At 37.6% G+C, this 18579-nt stretch overlaps 1 protein-coding gene across 5 annotated transcripts in view; it reads right to left on the bottom strand.

Moving 5' to 3' along the window:
• Positions 1–467: 467 nt before the first annotated feature.
• Positions 468–18579, bottom strand: part of ACOX3 (acyl-CoA oxidase 3, pristanoyl) — a 34456-nt gene continuing 16344 nt past the window's right edge. For 4 of the 5 annotated variants that reach the window (XM_061369400.1, XM_061369380.1, XM_061369389.1 and 1 more), the window contains 11 exons: positions 16798–16894; positions 16209–16391; positions 15081–15203; positions 13392–13512; positions 12787–12906; positions 11987–12100; positions 10195–10310; positions 7449–7623; positions 6931–6998; positions 6130–6216; positions 468–1654 (listed from right to left, as the gene is read on the bottom strand). In XM_061369400.1, the coding sequence (XP_061225384.1) occupies positions 1535–1654; positions 6130–6216; positions 6931–6998; positions 7449–7623; positions 10195–10310; positions 11987–12100; positions 12787–12906; positions 13392–13512; positions 15081–15203; positions 16209–16391; positions 16798–16894 (1324 nt within the window). In that variant the 3' untranslated portion in view covers positions 468–1534. The remainder of the gene's footprint in view (positions 1655–6129; positions 6217–6930; positions 6999–7448; positions 7624–10194; positions 10311–11986; positions 12101–12786; positions 12907–13391; positions 13513–15080; positions 15204–16208; positions 16392–16797; positions 16895–18579) is intronic. The other variant, XM_061369409.1, reaches the window with a different exon arrangement.

Raw genomic sequence — 18579 nt, 5'->3', positions numbered from 1 at the left:
GGTCTCTGTGTTTTATGTATAGGGGCATGTCCTCCCCATTTGCCCTTCTCACTGTCAGAGATACTGGTGCTCACACTGGATATGGGGCATAATGTGCTCTGACTACTTCTTTTAAGTCTGTACAAATGTAAGCAGGAGACACTTCCTGGATTGTCTACTGATACAGAAAATAAATAAAGATAATCATGAGACTCCATGATTCCATGATACCTAATGATAGGTATTTAGCTGTATGGATCTATTTTTTCTTTTTTTCCCATGGGATGATGCCACCTATTGGTCATCATTAAAAGAGGCAAACCAGTTCAAAGCAAAGGCTAAACTTTTGACTGTTTTCCACAGCTCAGTAACTAGACATCGTGAATTATGGTACCTCATTAAAAAAGAAGAAAGAATAAAGGCAAAATAAACACAAGCAACACTGACTATCTCCAGCAAAGAAAAAAGTTCGTTAAAAAAAGAGAGGCAAGGTTTAACAAAATCATTTTTACTAATTTTTCCAACATAATCAACAGTTTCATCAGTTTGAGGTTTTTCTTTGCTTGTTACTTTTACTGCAGTGTTTTGAGGGTGATCATCTTTAACTGACCTTGAACATCCAGTGGTAAAATTATCAACATTTCAGATCAAGATGTCTGGCTATGAAATTATTAAAAGCTAGCAGCCTGTGACAGTTTCCAACTTCCCACTTCTGAGCTAAGATAAAATGGGCTGTGTCACTAATACAGGCTCCACTAAGAGCTATCTCGTCATATTGCCATGTTATTTACTGTTTGATTCCCTGGAATTGTGGCAGTTAGCAAGCTACCTAAGGAGTACCCTCTAGGGATGGATATCTGGCTTTGTTAACATTGAAATGATTGCTCTTCCTCAACTTTTTCTGCCTTTTTTTTTTTTCTGAAATAGCATATAGGTTGGGTCTCTGCAATCAGTTGGCTGACAACAGGGGAGCGGAGGGGGAGATATCTTTCAGTGTTCTCCCAGTATGATCATAACAAAGCTTCTGTACAGCCTGTCCTAAATTGTTTTTTGCTTTTGTTCAGCTTATTCATGATCCCTGGTGGGAAATGTTTTTTAATCACTCAACTTCTGTAATATGACAGTAAGGTCAAGAGACTGGTTGGAACACTTCTTTTATAGAAAGCTTGCAAAGCAGTGATCATAATAAATCTTCGTATTTCATGTTTGATTTTGTATTTAATTAAGTGTGCAGATGCTTTGAGCAACCTGGTCTAGTGGAAGGTATCCCTGCCCACGGCAGGGACTTGGAACCAGATGCTCTATAAGGCCCCTTCCAACCCAAATCATTCTACGATTCATTCTGTGACTATATGTTCTGCTCTTGCTCCTGTCATTATTATGTTAACAGTGCCTGAGACCAAGTTGGAATTGATTTCAAAGTTACTTTAAAACTTGGCACTTCTCTATGAAAATCTCCTTCATTTTCAGTGTTCGACATATGGTCTCATTTCCTCCTGATGTTTGGAATAAGTATCCATCTTGGGCCCATCCAGCCTCTTGCAAGCTGTTTGGTTTACAATTTTGACCTCAGCCTGCCTATAACAGGTTTATTAATACATAATTCTGCCCACCATGAAGGTCTGTTCAGAGTTTTGCTGCCTTGAAGGATCTCTGCCCACATACTTTTATATATCTGCAAAATAATAATAATAGAAAAGGATTAATTCATATGGAAAATAAATCAAATTCTGTAAGAGAAATTATCTAACTTATTGGTTAAAAATGGGATTTTGATTGAATTTCTAGACAATAAATGTGAGCAATTATGTACAGGTAAGAATAAACACAAAATTTCTAAGTACAGTAATCAAGTATCTGTGAAAATAGTTTAGACCATCCTTGGCATGAGAGCAGGAAAACAGTAACCTTTACAATTTCTTTTTTTCAACTTGACATGAGTTGTTTTATCAAAGGTAGCAATTTGGAAACCAGGTTCTATTAAGCTAATCTTTGTTCTGTCCAAACCTGAAGACTATGTCTGAAAGTAGTCATGCATGTCTGGTTTTCCCTTTATTTCAACACATTTCTGGAAAGTAACATAACTTCTCTCCCAGATGTGAACTGTTCGATCTGAGCCTAGAGAAATTCTTCTCTCATAAGCAGACTGTAAATACATCGTCTTCATCAATTTTCAATTTTACGTGGAACAGTTTAAAAAAACCATATGGGAAGTAAATTCCGCAAAAGTATAATTTTAGCAATATTTGGCAGTTCCTAATTAACCGAAGCTTAAAACTTTAAATAACATCATAGAAATCTGAGGAAAGGCCTTATATTCATCAGTAAGCTGCAGTACAGTGTATCATATTAAGATAGTACAAAAGCAGTCAGTGAAATGAAGTGAAAAGCCTTTCTTCAACAGCAAAAGATGACTTGGACCTGTATCACAGAATCATAGAATAGTTAGGGTTGGAAAGGACCTTAAGGTCATCTAGCTCCAACCTCCCCTTGCCAGGGCCAGGGAAGCCCTACTCTAGACCATGTCGCCGAAGGCTCTGTCCATCCCAGCCCTGAACACCATCAGGGACAGAGCATTCACAACATCCTTGGTCAACTCATTCCAGTGCCTCACCACCCTAACAGGAAAGAACTTCTTCCTTATATTCAATCTAACCTTCCCCTGTTTAAGTTTGAACCCGCTACCCCTTGTCCTATCACTACAGTCCCTAATGAAGAGTCCATCCCCAGCATCCTTATAAGCCCCCTTCAGATACTGGAAGGCTGCTATGAGGTCTCCACGCAGCCTTCTCTTCTCCAGGCTGAACAGCCCCAACTTTCTCAGCCTGTCTTCATACAGGAGGTGCTCCAGTCCCCTGATCATTCTGGTGGCCCTCCTCTGGACTTGTTCCAACAGTTCCATGTCCTTTTTATGTTGAGGCCACCAACATATTGCACACAATACTCCAAGTGAGGTCTCATGAGAGCAGAGTACAGAAGCAGGATTGAAGCAGCACCTCCATCGACCTGCTGGTCACGTTCCTCTTAATGCAGCCCATGTAACGAATATAAAATACATTTTTACCTTGATTACATGGACTAGTGTTAACTCTTTATTCCATTCCACGTTATTTAATATTATTTAACAATTTAGAATTAATCTTGAAATAAATATGGCGAGAATTCCGCATGCTTAAGCTGAAATTGTCAAAGCTTCTATGGGGAAACGCTGTTCACATCATCAAAGTTTCTTTTAAAGAGACTCTGAATTCTTATTTAGTGCTTAAATCTTCCCATAACAAATTTTCAAGCTTTTCTTCTGTTCTGATCTTGATCTGTGGCTCTCGGTGCAAGGCACTGCACTGCAGTACAACACAGGTTACCCTGAATTAAACTAATTTCCCTTTTATGCTTGGATAATCTATTCTTTATTATACTGTAATTTTCACTAAAACATTTGCATTGGGGTTTAGAAGTTGCAAAGGTAGCCATGAATTAAATATAGACAGCCAGGAGACAAGGAGCTTCATTACTTTCTTTGAGTGAGGGATTGGCAGCCTTTTTCAAATTTCAGTTGGAAATATTTACACAAGTGGAAAACCACAGGCTTAAAGGCAGTTCAGAAAACCTTCCTGAATTCTGCAGAACATGGTTTGGATACCACTGCTTAAATTATTTTCTTGATATGACTCAATGAATTTAAAGAAACTTTACCAAATATTTGTATACAAGGAAGTCAGTATGTTTTAGAGTCCTATCTGCATGTGTCTCATATTATATCCCTAATATTAACCTCTAAAATTAATCTCTAATATTAGTAAGCCTCTGTGGCTTCCTTGTTTGCGTGAGTTAAGACCGAGCCAAAGAGAAGATAGCCAAATCCATTACATGACAGCTTTATCAGCTGCTGATAAGAAATCTCCAGCTGACTGTTAGAAAGAGGGTAGTATTCTAGGAACAGATCTCTGTGTACTTGCACCGTAGTTTATATTCCTGCTTATAGCATCTGCTCACAGCTTCTGACAGAGTAATGGTAAAAATGGGCTTTTGGCCAATGCAGATAGCCTTAACATTCTTACAGATGATGTTCCTTCTCTTACAGCTTGCCTCTTGACCTCTTCCACTAATTTAATCCTCAAAAATCTACAGAGCGGAAACAAGTTTCCAGTGATGATCACTGTCCACTTGTTGAGATGGCTGGGTACCTAGAGCTAGCCTTTCCTCCTTTATTTGTAAAGACTGTGTTACCAAAGTAATCATTCTGTTAGGTAAGCGTCTCATTAGAAACATCTGGGCTGCCTTTTGTATCAGTTGATCACCATGGGAACAATGGAAAACTTTAGATGTGAAGACACAGAATATTGAGAGCACCGAGTACACTTGACTCAGCAACCCTGTCAAAACATCCTGGCAGCCTCCCCAGGCTCCAGTGATTCTCTACAGAGTCTATCCACACTAAACCAAACTACCGTACTGTGACACTAGTCTCTGCATAACAGTAACCCCACGGCTTGGCCCTGCTGAGTAGGGCTGGCCAGTAAGCAAGAATTTTGGTTTGCTGAGACTTTGGAATGAAATACAGATCTTTGAATATGTCAAGGAAAAAAAAGCAGAGAGGGACCATGACTGAGTATAGCCAAATCCATGGTGCAACCACATCCTGAATCCTGCTTGTAGATCTGGTTAAGACACCTCAGAAAGGATATGGCAGAACCAGGCAAGACAGAAGTAAGGCCTGTCAGAGGAATTAAAAGGCCTCCACAGATAATAAATGTATATGGGCTGGGACTAGGATATATTTTTTCACAACATTCATAGTTAAATTATGGAAATGATGGTGTCTTGGAAGCCCAAAGACAGATGAATTTGGAAATGGATGGGAAAAATGAATGGAGGATAGATACATCTGTGGCTATTAAACAGAGTGATTCAAGTACAACCATGAGGTACAAGCATGAGGTATCTCTTAAACCATCAACTGCCAATAGCTGAGACACCAGGGAAAGAACACCTCAATACTGCATCTGTTTCATACAGTGTCCTCCTTGGTCATCCTTCTCTGTCAGTTACAGAGTACTCGGTGAACTGGATCCAGTATGGCCATTCTTATGCTCCTAATTCAACTCTTTTTTTGTGTGTGTATTTTAGACTATAAAAAGAAAAATATCTCAGGCTTAACAAGGATGGATTGTATCTTCATTAAAGCAAGTACAGGTGCCAACAAAACTGCATCCCTCGAGTTTGTATTAAGATTACTGAGCTCCCTTGGATAATCTTGTCCCTGGTTAGTACAAGATACTCCCTATATCTTACAATTCCCACTGGATAAACAGAATTCTCAAAAAATTGTGCAATTTCTGACATAATTTTTATCTGGAACAAGTTCTATATTTTTCTTTCTCTTATTAAAATACAAATTGTATGAAGAATTAAAAGAAAGAAATAATTTCTACACCATTTACATGCACATCACACAAACTGGGTGTAATGTGAATATCAATAAGGGCAGCAAAAGTCCTAGGCAGAGAAGAAATGCACCTTACTACATCTCCAAGGTATTAAGCTGCATACTAAAGACATGCTACTACTTAAGGAATCTTAGGAGGTGGTGTAGTTTTGTTGCTGTTGTTGTTGTTCAGCAGCACAGATGCCCACAAGAGCAAATTAAAGCAATGCTGTATGGGATGCTGGGGAGGAACTCTTCATTAGGGACTGTAGTGACAGGACAAGGGGCAACGGGTTAAAACTTAAACAGGGGAAGTTCAGATTGGATATAAGGAAGAAATTCTTTCTTGTTAGGGTGGTGAGGCACTGGAATGGGTTGCCCAGGGAGGTTGTGAATGCTCCATCCCTGGCACTGTTCAAGGCCAGGTTGGATGAAGCCTTGGGTGAGATGGTTTAGTGTGAGGTGTCCCTGCCCATGGCAAGGGGTTTGGAACTAGATGATCTTAAGGTCCTTTCCAACCCTAACTATTCTATGATTCTATGAGTTTCCCATCAAAGACTACCTCCAGCAAATGCAAAACGTTATTTTCAGATGACATCAATTTAACTCTAGTACTTTCCACTGAAAAAGTGTCTTTCTTTTCTTTTATAACTGTGAAGTGTTATGACTATTTAAGGGCAATACTCAATGATTAAACTTACAAATTACAAAATGGATTTTCTTACCTCTCCACTAGCTTTAGCAATGGGAGAGTTGAGGATGAAGTCTGGAGGAGCAAAGACATCAACCAGGGCAACTGCATCATCCTTCAGCTGTTTAAAAAGAGAAAACATGCATTTGGCAAATTCTGTAGCTGTCTGTAGTTACCTGTGAACTAGCGAGTGGCATAAAGATTATTTTCATAAAGAACCAGCTATTGTTAACTGAAAAGAAATCCATGCAAGGAGTCTGGATTTATTTTGCTTTATCTCCTTTTGACAGGGTAACTGCCAAGAGACCAATTTTTAAACGTTTTCCTCCCTCCTAAAATGTGGTTTTAAACCATATTTTAATCAAGATGGTACTGTTTACATACATAAACCCCCATATTTTTGAACTCTAAAAACAATGTCCAGATTCCTCTTTGAAATTTAGTTACCTGTGAGGAATACAAACCAGTGTTAAGAAAAAGAATTCATGAGTTAACATTAAATAAATAGAAAAAAATAATAGAACTGGACTGCAGTATTTCACTGGCTTTCCAATTAAGATTGTAAGGCCACAAATGATTATGTTATATATAAAATAACACTTACAAATGAGTGTTATTTAGTAAGCTATATATTCTTTTCGGTTTTGGATAAATAAACAAGGACTAGATTCAGAGTTGATGAGTTACTAAACTTTACAGGAAGTTATTCAGAAATTACTGAAGTAATATATTGCTAATTTACCTCTTGAAGTACAGAATAACTGATACATCTCTTTTTTCATTATTCGTATACTGTATCATTATTTAGTCACAACAAACAATAATCAGGGCTTACCCTGTAGCAGAGCTCCAGAATGGCATTCTGAATAAATTTACCAGCTTGTTCACCTGAAGCATAGCCACCTGCAAATACATTCACAAAGAAGCTTATGCCTGTTACAGTTACTCTGATAACAGTCCTTTTACAAAGAAGCTTATTAGTTCAGTTTCCATGAGACTAAATAGATGCTCCTGTGTAACTGGAGTTGGCTGCAAAATCATTGATCTAAGACATATGGAGCCTTTTCTACCAGCAAGCTACATTACAGCATCTTGGTGCCCATCCCTTATCCTCTCCCCCAAGCACTGGATCACAGCAAAACTTGTGAGCCCTCCATTATCTCTGATGTAAGTCTTTTCGGTTGTTTTGTCACTCTGGATTCCTGCTCCTGAAAGTTTTACCCTGAATAATTGTTTTTTATTACACAGCCAAAACCAAAATGCTCTAATCTAAATCCTAATTAGGATTCTTTCCCCCTGCCAAAAGACTTTTATAAATTGACATGCACAGTACATTCAGGGAGCTGATCTCACCTTGGTAGAGCACAGCCAGATGTTTACTTAAAGACCAGAGTCCATAGAGAGCACTGAGTTTCTTAAGCACTGGTTGCAGAGTAGATGGCATGCTGGGATCATGAGTGTAGTCATGATATCTTTGTAAGACTGTTTGCTCAATAAAAGCAATGGATAATGATCGACAGTAGTACACCTTAGGAAACAGAAAAGATCACTGAGTGACAAAATACAAGAAACCAATCCTCAGCTGGTACAAAACTGCATTGCTCTTTTGAAGTTAGTGGAGATTTGTTGATTTAGATCTGGTGATCTATCTTGAGACTAAAGAAAGTCTAAGAAGAAACTCCAGGAGAAAACCATCTACAACGTCTTTGCAAAGGCTAGTCATGAAATGCATCATGAAATGCCTTCCAGAAATAAGATCCAAATTTTCTACTGTTTGTGTATTGTCTTATACCAAAGAGAGCACAAATTGTACATGCATTACTAGTGTAATTTGGCAGCTACCCCCAGATAGGGATCTCTTCATCAGAGAGAAGACCATGGCAAATCAGGTTTGTTGAAGAAGACCAGTGTAAACCACTGGAGGTTTACATTCATTTAATATTATACACAGCTTTATGAAGAAGATAAAATCTGCAAAGCGGTTCAGTAACCTATTGAAAACATATTACGGTCCCTTCAAATAACAAACAATCTGATCATGTTAGCATGAGTGGATTCTGTTTACGGATTGCAATAGATTGCAATATGTTTTGAAAGAACTATCCAACTAATCCTTGCCAACTCTCTGATCAGAAAGGCAAATCACCAGTTACTGTCAATATGGAGTAGGAAACCTTAAGGAACTGTACTCACATGGGAATACATGTCTACTTTCATATATTCCACCTTTGCAGGATGATGGCATACGTCCTATCACAAAAGACTACTGACTGAAAGCATTCAAGTCAGTGAACAGAAGGGGATAAGAAACTGCTACTGTTGTGGCCAATTTGTTGCAATGCTGTAACCTGGTGTTTGGTTTTAGCCCATATGTTTAGGTGCGGGCTGTCTGTTTTGGGTTTTTTGCTTGTTTTGTTTTGTTTCATTTAAAATGAGTTGATTAGTTTTCCTTTTTTATTTTAAATACTTGTATCATCCTTGCACTTAAATCCACTGTGGCATTTTAAAAAGGCATATTACAAAGATAACCATCTCTCTCAACAGATGTTCAGTGACATACTTATGTTCAAGCTCAGATACAAGCATGAACTTCAAAATGCACAGCTTTACAAGTTTACAAAGGACTTCCCCATTGCTAGATGGACTTTTTTAGATATGAATGTCAATTGCTTAGTCAGAATGAAATAAATTTTAACATCCCAAATGAAGCATTAAGTGCCTATTCTTCTGCGCTATAATTCTATTTCCTTCTTTACCTTTGCTTGCACTTCTGTATTGTTTCTATCAAGCCATCCCCAAACCAAAATAATCTTGGGATAAGCTATGAATCTCTTCCAGATCTCCCATAGCAGGAACAAATATTATATATTAGTCAGCCACTGGGCTGACAGAAAAGTGCTCCTTCATGCCCAGAAAGTTTTAAATCAAATATGCATACATATTTAAAGCAAAGCTTGCAAATCATTTTCAGATGTTTTTGAGGCATGCCATTTAAAATAAAAATTCCCACTGTCCCGAAGATGAATTGTAGGAAGAAAAGCTAATGACCTAAGGTAGATCAATGCCTATCTCAAAAGCAATTGTGTGCCTAAGTAAATTTTAGCACATTTGAACATAAAAGAGAACCTTCATACTTCTGAGGAAAGCATTCTTTAACACATTGGCCCTGACACCAGCCTCCCAAGATCTGGCCAACTGTCAGGCAATCAGACTTGAATTCCTGGCAATTCACATTCTGAATTTGACCCTGAGGAGTTTCTCTAATAATCTGTTTCTAGGGTAAAAACCAGGAGAGGTTTCTTCCAGTGGTTTCACACACACCATCCCTAGCTGAAGCTAGGCTGGCTCTTTCTAGGTGCAGAGTTGAATACTCCTTCCTGTTTTTTAATGAGCTTTGCAGATAAGGTGAATGACACTGGCCATCTTCAGGGAACAGATCTCTCTCCTCAGTGACAAATGGCAAGTGTTCTTTCCTTGGATGTGAGACAGATTTTCTCATGGAATTAATGGAAGAATTTGGGGAGCCTGGCGATATACGCTGAAATTTGGAGTTAAGCCATCCCTAGCTGTTAAAACTCCCTGGTGAGAGAGTGGATCTGCTATATGTAGATTGTCAATGTTTCCTTTTCAGGTTCCAATACTGTCAGTTTGGTATCTTTCATGAGTACTTTGTACTATAGAAATTAGAGATGGAAAAGACCTATGAGGTCATCTAGTTTACCTACCTGCCAGAGCAAGATTCTTTCCTACAGTATGTATTTGGCCACAAGAGCATATGGATATGTAATAATCACATGCCGCAGTAGACTTAATAGTAGTAGATTTAGTCTTCAGAAGTTGCTATCAAAATTACAGACACAATACAGCACATGCCTGCAACTTTTCTGAATGGAAATATGTCCTGGAAGACTTCTGCTAATGGTTACTGTCCTCCTGCTATCACGTTCTATACAATGGAGAGGTATTACATTTTATTAGTTAGTTATTTGACTTTATGCTTGAAGAAATGATACTTGACACAAGAATGCAAAATTAAGAGGATCTGACAAACTTGGATGAAAACAAGTAAATAAAATAAGAAAGCTGAACAAGTTATTACCTGACAGTTGTTTTTTGCCTCAAAATCACTTCGCCCAGACTGCTTCTCCTTCTTGAGCTTTAGGTCACTTTCTTTGAGCAGGTAGCAAACCAGCCATTTATATGCTGCTAAAGGAACTGTGAAAAAGAGATAACCAAAATCCTTAACCTTCACATTTATAATGCAAGAACTCACATGAGGATTCTACTTCAGTCTCAGTTTTTGTTATCTAAGATGAAAGTGTTCATTAACCAATCTATTAACATGACATGTTGCACATTACTGTATATGCAATAAGTAACCCCTGGATAAGATAATCAGATTGTAACTGTACAACAAAGACATACCATGCCTGACCATACACTAGCTCGAACCGACTCTAAGCTAAAAGCCAAGGTAAATTCACAGCCCAATTTAGATTTCAGACTTGATCAAATATTTTCAGGTTATTATTTTCTTCCTGTATTAAGAGTTACATCTTCAAGGCACTAAGTTGCTTTGGAGAATAAAGAACAAAAGGCAGTCCACATTTAGTGGAAGCACATGACTGCTAGCCTTGCAAAAGTGGCTAAATGTAATCACATTTAAATGACCTGCTTTGTAACACATAAATGTGTTACTTTTTTAGATTAGCCTGGAACTCTTAAACAAAAAAAAAAAAAAAAACACTCCAGCATAAAGTCCTTTTATGAATTCTGCTTGCGTCATACCTTAAGATTTAATGTAGTATATTATTTAGGCACATGTGAGCGTTCACATGCTGCCTAAATTTAGGCAGTGAAATTAACAGTCCAGTTTCTACCAGAATGGAAAAATAAACAGATTTAGATATTTTTAAAACTACAGTCTTGTACAGTAAGTATTACAAGACAAGAGAGAACATGTGCTTAGATATCAGCTTGTGCTCTCCTGGGTTTCACAAGTTGGAGACATACAACAATGAAGAAAACAAGCATTTGTTTTGAGCTAGTCTTTGTCTTATCAGCTTCTGTATTTTGAAGTTATTCAGATTTTACCCATAGCTATTATGATACTATCTCACATGGTACTATGCATCATTATCCACAGTTCAGCTTTTTTTGCAATTACTTGAGCACTGAAGTGGTTACTTAATTCTAGAAATCAACTACATTGCCCCTTACATATTACGAGTGGAGTTTCTTCCCCCAGTATGCTCTCAGCTTCACAGACTCGCTTTTGCTCAGTGCCCTGTCACTATCTCATTATCTGCTCATTACTTTGTTAATTTTTGCCTCCAAGGGCCAATCTGGGCTCACAGTGATATAAAAGTGGGAACAGTATCTAATGTCATACTTGATTTGATTATAGGAGAGTAAGCTAGGAAAACTGCAGGGAATTTTCTTTCACCATTACTCATTTCACTCTACGCAACCAAAAGCAATTGTCAAAAGCAGACATGCTTAAAGTATTTTCAACATATTTCTAAATTGCTTGTATGGTTTTCTAAAATATTCAGTGATACAAGGTAGCGGCAATCAATGCTCCTTACAATAGTTTCACTTAACAACAACAGAGTGGCAAACAAACCAAGATCACAAATGCTATTTTAGAGGAACAAAAATGAAAGACAAATATCTGATACTATTCCCCATTTTAGAATTGAGGCTGGGGGCAATAGGGCATACTTTGAAATGCAAATTATCTTCTTAGTAAACTGAAATGTATACAACACAAAGAAATTCAGCAAACAGTAACAGGACAAATATCTAATATATAGCAGAGGCTGAATCTCAAATCTATACCCTGGAAAGGAATTTAAGATTCTCGAATCAGTTTAACAACAGCAGGCTACCTGAGGAGTCCATGCAATCTTCAACGCTATTAGCTGTGAATTTCCAGCTAAGGATATGATGGTAGTCTTGCAAAACATTTATTGTTCCCAAAGGGGATTCAAAAGGAGCTTTATCTGAAATACCAAAGAAAATAAAAATTATTTATGAGAAAAGAAATGTGAGCCTTTGGAATTAAAACCTATTTCAAAGCCATGCATACATTTGATAGGCCAGATGCAATTTGACCCTAATATTTATTTTATTCTGGCCTAGTCCAGCCAAATGAGGACTGGTTGGCAAGTGCTGAAAGACCTGACATCACTACCTATAGGTAGTGATGGGCAGCCCCGTAAGATTCAACTCCTATTGCTGAGTTTTGCAGTTCTGTAAGATGCTGGTAAAATGCACTAATAGAAAGTAAAAACAAAATCTAGAGAATTACAAAATGAATATTGCTACCAAGTTGGACAATACAAACAGTTTTGAGTACAAAGAGGAGAGGGTACCCAGACTTACAATAACTGTAGGAGTAGGTTCATTGAACTAAACCACATTTTTCAAGGAGTAAGATATTACATAGACTAACTAGGGATAGCAAAACTAGGGATAGCTAGCTTCTGCAAGGCTTAGGAGAAAGAATATTTCTTGCAGCAAATATCTTTGTACTGTGAATGTATCATATGATAGAGTCTGTAGCACATTATTTATGCTCTAAAAAATGACTGAATGACTGTCAATTGCTTTCAGTATGAAATTGCCTCCTAATTCCATTAGCTACACACTGCTGGGTCCTGCACAGGATTCAACAATGAAAACTTACCTCTTATGCAATTCATCCAGCTCATTAGGTAGTTGCTGGTTTGCTGAAGTAGGACGTTGTTATCTCCCTCATATGTGCAGTTTGGATCATTGTCATTTCGGATATCACCCAGGCGGTTCACTTAATAAGAACAAGTGCACAATCTATATATTGCAGTGTATTAATAGAAGCTAAAGAGCTGTTAAATAATTATTCTGTGACAAAATGCAAGACAGTTGTCTATTCCTATATGTATAGTTATTGATACCAACAGATGATCTTGAAAGCTGGCTAGCTTGCAAAAATGGATATACTGGAAAGATTTTAGTAAAGCGTGGCATTCATCTTACACAAGCAGTTTTCATTTATGAAGTCTGTATCATTACTTTTGGAAGACTGAATCACATGTACAGTCTGTCCAAATGCTGGTGCAGATGCTGCATCGGTTTAGTGGGGTTTTTTTGGTATCAGGTATGAAAGGAGCTTTAAAAACACAGACATGAGGAAAAAAAAACCTTTCTAAACATATTCCTAACACTCAGACACCATGACACAACAACATTCAAAGAACACACGAACATAACCATTCTCCTTCTGATCAGCGTATGCAGAAGTCTGCAACTTACTGGCAAGGTAACCATGTCCTCCACAAGCTTCTCGGCATTCCTGGACTGCCTGCTGAGCAGTCCAAGAAGCCAGTGGTTTGCTGGCTGCACTTAAGGCATGAATCTCACGTCCCAAATCACCCTGTGTGAAAAATGGTACAAATGAGTAATAACTTTTACACAAATTAAGTTTATGCCCAATTAAGGCCATAGCTACGTGTACTGCTTTATAATGAAGAGTTACCAGCAATATATACATAAAGTTTTTTGAGATCTATGTGAGAGTAGAGTATATATATATTGCTGCCACAAAAAAAATCTGCCACAATTGAAAATCCTTCAGCAAAAACTTCCTTATACAGGACAGCAATAATTTGTGCCATGCAATGGACACATGGGTGTATCTTAGCTCAGATGTGCCAACTGACATGCATTGCATGGGATAGTTCACTGCTTGCCAACCTTTTCCTCCCAAAGACGGAAAGTGGTTGAAGATGGCATGTCCAGAGAAAGCTCCTATCTCCTCTTTGACATAAGCAATCTCTCGCTCCCCAGTCAGCAAGGGGATATTTATAATATTTACTGCTTTACATGGTTTTCGTTAACCTTTCAAGCAGCAATTTTTGCAGGGTAGGAAAACTTAAATGCACCCCCTCAAGTTCCAGAGAATCACAATAGCCTGCATTTACACTAACTCTGTTAGCGCTCCTATGAAAATGTGTTTGGAACTCCAGTTTCTGGGGGTACTGGGTTGATACTGCCAAAGCTTGTTTTTAGTTTGTTTGTTTGTTCAAGAAGTGTAAAACAAAGGAATTCATAAGGATTACATTCTTAACATTGTGAACAATCAGATTTTCTTCTACCATGATTTCTTTTGTGATAGCCACAGTTTTGCTAAGATTAGTGACTGCAATGGAGACCTCCAGAGGTAAAATATCAAATTAAAAACATCAAATAGATTCTTCTGAGGTTTGTGCAAAAAGAAGAAATTAGAATACCCAGGCATTAGTACACAAATCTTTCATTAGTTTTATTTTAGCTCAGAAAGCCTGAGTGTTTAAGTGAGGTCTGAGCAGGACAGAGGCAGAACAAAGGCCCTAAGGATTAATACTGTTGAATATTTAAAAAATAAATCAAATTTATATACCATAAAAAAGCACACTGTGGTTATTTTGGTTGAGAATCAGTCCTTTCAGAGACAGATAGATCAAACTATTTCCTCTGTAAAGGGGTGACATTTACTTCAAATGGTATGACTGTGGATGAAAAATTCAGCCTTGAGACTCAACAGCCTTAACCTTTTTCTCCAAAATTATTTATCCTAATACAGGAATATGAATCGTGAACTCAAGTCAAGACTCCTAGTCTGCGCAGAAATTAAGAACAGTATCATTTCACAGAGTCTTTGATATATGCCCTCTGAGGTATCATTTATAAGTTATGTTGTTGAATTTGCATTACCATCAAACATTTATGATAAACACCTTAAATCCCACAGAAATCAATAAAACTTTAAACTTTACATCAAAACTAATCTGTATGCTTTTCTGAATGCAACTTTAATCACTACTTTGTATTTCCCACATTTCTGAGATACCGTGAAATCTTGATTTTAAGATGGCCTAGGATGTCTAAGTAAGTCCTTCATTTAACAATTTCAAGTTTATTTTAGCAAGAACTCAGCGAGGAAGAAGTATGTAAATATCTCACCTGTCTCTGACTCCTCTGCTTTGTCAATAAGCCTGCATAAAATTCTACAAAGTTCTCAAGCAGGGACTTGCTGAAATAATCTAAGGCATATGCAGCAGCCAGATAAGGAAGAAGACGCCATTGCTAGAATAGAAAATAAACAGATTTGACTGCAAATCAATATATATTTTTAGTTATATATAAGTAAATATCTTATAATATTGAATTGACCTATTTGTTTTTACTCTGTTCAAACTGGAAATCTGTTTTATGGAGATAACATAAATATAGCCATCTATAAACATAATGAAGTGTAACCATACACAAGTCACAGTTACGTTACTCTAATTCATGCATTTTATGAATTTGTGATAACCATCCCATTAAACCAGTGAAAAAGTTCACTGAAGGTCTGGGGACCTACAGTGTATTTTTGCCCTGTGTTTATACAATGCCTGGCATACTGAGGCCAGTCATGATGTATGTGTTTCTTCAGTACCAGCATGACAGAGGTTGTAACTGCTTCACTTGCCTGTTCACTGCTGAATGTGTATTAGTGCTGGTTGCATTCTGTGGAAAAAAAAAATCCAAGTCTGGGAAGCAGAAAAAAAGCATCTTTGCTGCTCCATGCAACTCAAAGCCCTTCGTGGGAAAAGACTAACTGCTTGAGGAAGCTTTTGTGGTAGAGAAAGAAGGGAATGAGGTATTCAGCAAGTAGAGGTCATGGAACAAGCCAAAGCAGAAAAACAGAGACTTGGAGAATAGTAGGAAGCAGACCCTGACTTATACAGAAGAGGTGAAAAGAAGGCAGCTTTCACCAGTTTTTAGAAACCCATGAAATCTTTCAAAGTTGCAAGACTAAGTGCAAACCTGGTAAAAAACACCCACTTTGCAAAGACAAGCTGGGCAGGTTTGCTCTCAGCACTTCTTATACATTAACCTTTCTCATTCAGCAGAGCTGAGTTTTTTCTATTTCCCAGTTACCCTACATACTCTTGTTCTATTTTTTCAGGACAAAGGAATGACACTTCAGATGACACAGACAACCTCCATTTCACCAACTTCAGTGTTGTTATTTTGATCTGCAGTAGCTCTGAATCTGAGTTTAATTCTATGAAAGCCTGCAGATATGAATCCCAAAGTACTTACCTGCATTTGATATTCAAGAACAGGTATTTCTTCATCATCAGTTGGTCCAAACTGATGGCGAGCTGCTGAGAAGCGAATGGCTATTGATATGGCAAGTTTTAAATTCGTAATGGAAGCTGCCATGACGAAGATTCTGCCAGTGGACAAGGATCCCAGAGCTGCACTAAAGCGTTCTTTAACATCCTGAATGAATAAAAGGCACAGACTGAATGGTGAGGCTAATGTTTTGTTTAGATCCCCCATGAAGATACAACTCTAGTAGCAGGATCAGAAGCCCACTGGATTGGCCAATTTTGGTCTTTGACACATTCAGATATGATGTTCAGGTAAGATTCAAAGTAGTTTCTCTGAACTACTCAATGAAAAGAGCATGAAGTCAGTAAAATCAGTGAGTTGAGAGAACCCTGAAAGGCAGTTAAAAACTCAGCATTCTTACTATCTTGTGAAATTGACAACAGCCCTATCTAAGTTCAGGTATCTAGGACTTCCCAACATGAGAGGCCTATGCTCCTCTCTTAACCTACTTATACCGTTATATATTTAATGAACTGTATTAATGAAACAAAACCTTGATAACCTTGATCCACACCTTGACTGAACTTGAGTACCTCCCCTCAGGTGTGACATCTCCAGCCACATTCAGTATGTTTTCTTTAGGTATCCTGACATTGTGGAACACGGCAAACCTGTTGAAACAAACACACAAGTAATGTAAAATCTACCCTGACATGGTCTGAGGTGTCTACTTACAGAAAAAAAAGGTCACAATGAAGAAAGGCTTGCACAATGACCTCAGGCATATCACTGAACTGAAAACAGTGCTCATCAAGCCAGGTGGTAGTTTAAAGGGAGTATGCCTGGGAGATCAAAGTCTTTCAGAATAGGCAGAATGTCCTGAATATTTGTATTATTCAGGAAGAAATTGTATGAACTGTTTCACCCAAATGGGCAAAACAACTTGGCACAGTAGCAGTAATATCAGCTCCATGCACGAATACCTCAGTATCTAATAGCATTTGAAAAGCTGTATTTGTAATCAAAGCAAATTCCTTTTTCCTGCCAATACAGGCTGATCTATTTAACAAGGCTCACGAGAGCCAGGTATTTCACATTAATAAATTATATAAGGCCTGTATGGCTGCATGCACTTTAAAATTACAAGTTGTTTCCAAGGAAACATATCTGCATACCAAATTTATTCAGCCTTAGAGATACACTGTATTTTCGGACTTAGCCATAGAGAAAAGTGTGCTATCCTAACCAAGAACCAGCTGCCTTGATGATGCTAAAAATAGATTTATGAAGTGCCAGTTTCAGTGAGACTCTGCTTTGTAAAACAGAAGCAAATTCAGAATCCTAAAAAAATCTGATTTTCATCTTTGTTAGTATTTTTTTCATATCACTGAAAATAAAAAATGTCACTCAAAAAAGACCTTTTGCTTAAATTCGATTTCTCTCTTCCCTGTATCACAAATGAAATCCATCACAACTAAAACTGCATTTCAACCCCAATATTTATAAGCAATAGCATGCATGTTAGAACTTGAGCTTTTTAATTATTATTACTCACTACTTTATTTATGGAAGAGAGCGTATGGCAAGATTTAGGTCCCTAGTTTAGCACTCTCTTTTCCTAGTGACATCCATAGAATTACAAGCAGGTGCTTCCTCCTACAAGCTTACAATCCAAGCACAAGGCAAGAAGCTACAAGTGTTTTAAAAGTTCTGGTGAGCAGACACTAACTACTGAAGGGTATTTTCTTCATATCATACCTGCCAGTCACAGCACATTGGCAGCTAAGCACTGGCATTGTTTTATAAGTCATTAGAGTAAATGAGAATTTTAAGGAGAAATCTAAGTGGTGAAAGTAAGGGAGCTTCATGGATGTTTATAAACGATCCCAAGTAGGAAAAGATGCATGGAAGAAAGCAATGAAATATTACTTTTAAAGCTGCTGAATAGGTGATAAAACTGGAGTCATAATCCAGACAAAAGGAAGAGTTGACCTAACAGAGAGATGATACAACTTTCGGGACAGATTAGGAAGTTTCAAAGGCCTCCAGCTCTTGTGCCTTCTCTTTGGAAATACATATTTGGAGCATGTTTAGTCCTATGTGTAATGAACAGTAAGATTTGTGGTAGTAATAACAATGAACAAGGTGGCAAAACGTCCTTTTTGGTTTACACTGCAGTGATTAGTTCAATTCATTCAGCAAACCTCTGCAGTTACAGAAAATAACTTATATTGATATGTGCTTGAAACACTAGAGATCTTAAAAAGCAAATTCCAATCTACTAATACACAAATCTATATATTAATAAGCTACTTTTAGGAAATTCAAGACTACTAATATTGAACATGTGGCAGAT

The sequence above is a fragment of the Neopsephotus bourkii genome, unplaced genomic scaffold (assembly GCF_033783945.1).
Source record: "Neopsephotus bourkii isolate Nb327-2 ecotype Australia unplaced genomic scaffold, CSIRO-AGI_Nbou_v1 NB_144, whole genome shotgun sequence".
NCBI lineage: Eukaryota > Metazoa > Chordata > Aves > Psittaciformes > Psittacidae > Neopsephotus > Neopsephotus bourkii.
Note: the sequence above shows the minus strand (reverse complement) of the source record. Positions and strands in the feature narration are given on the sequence as shown.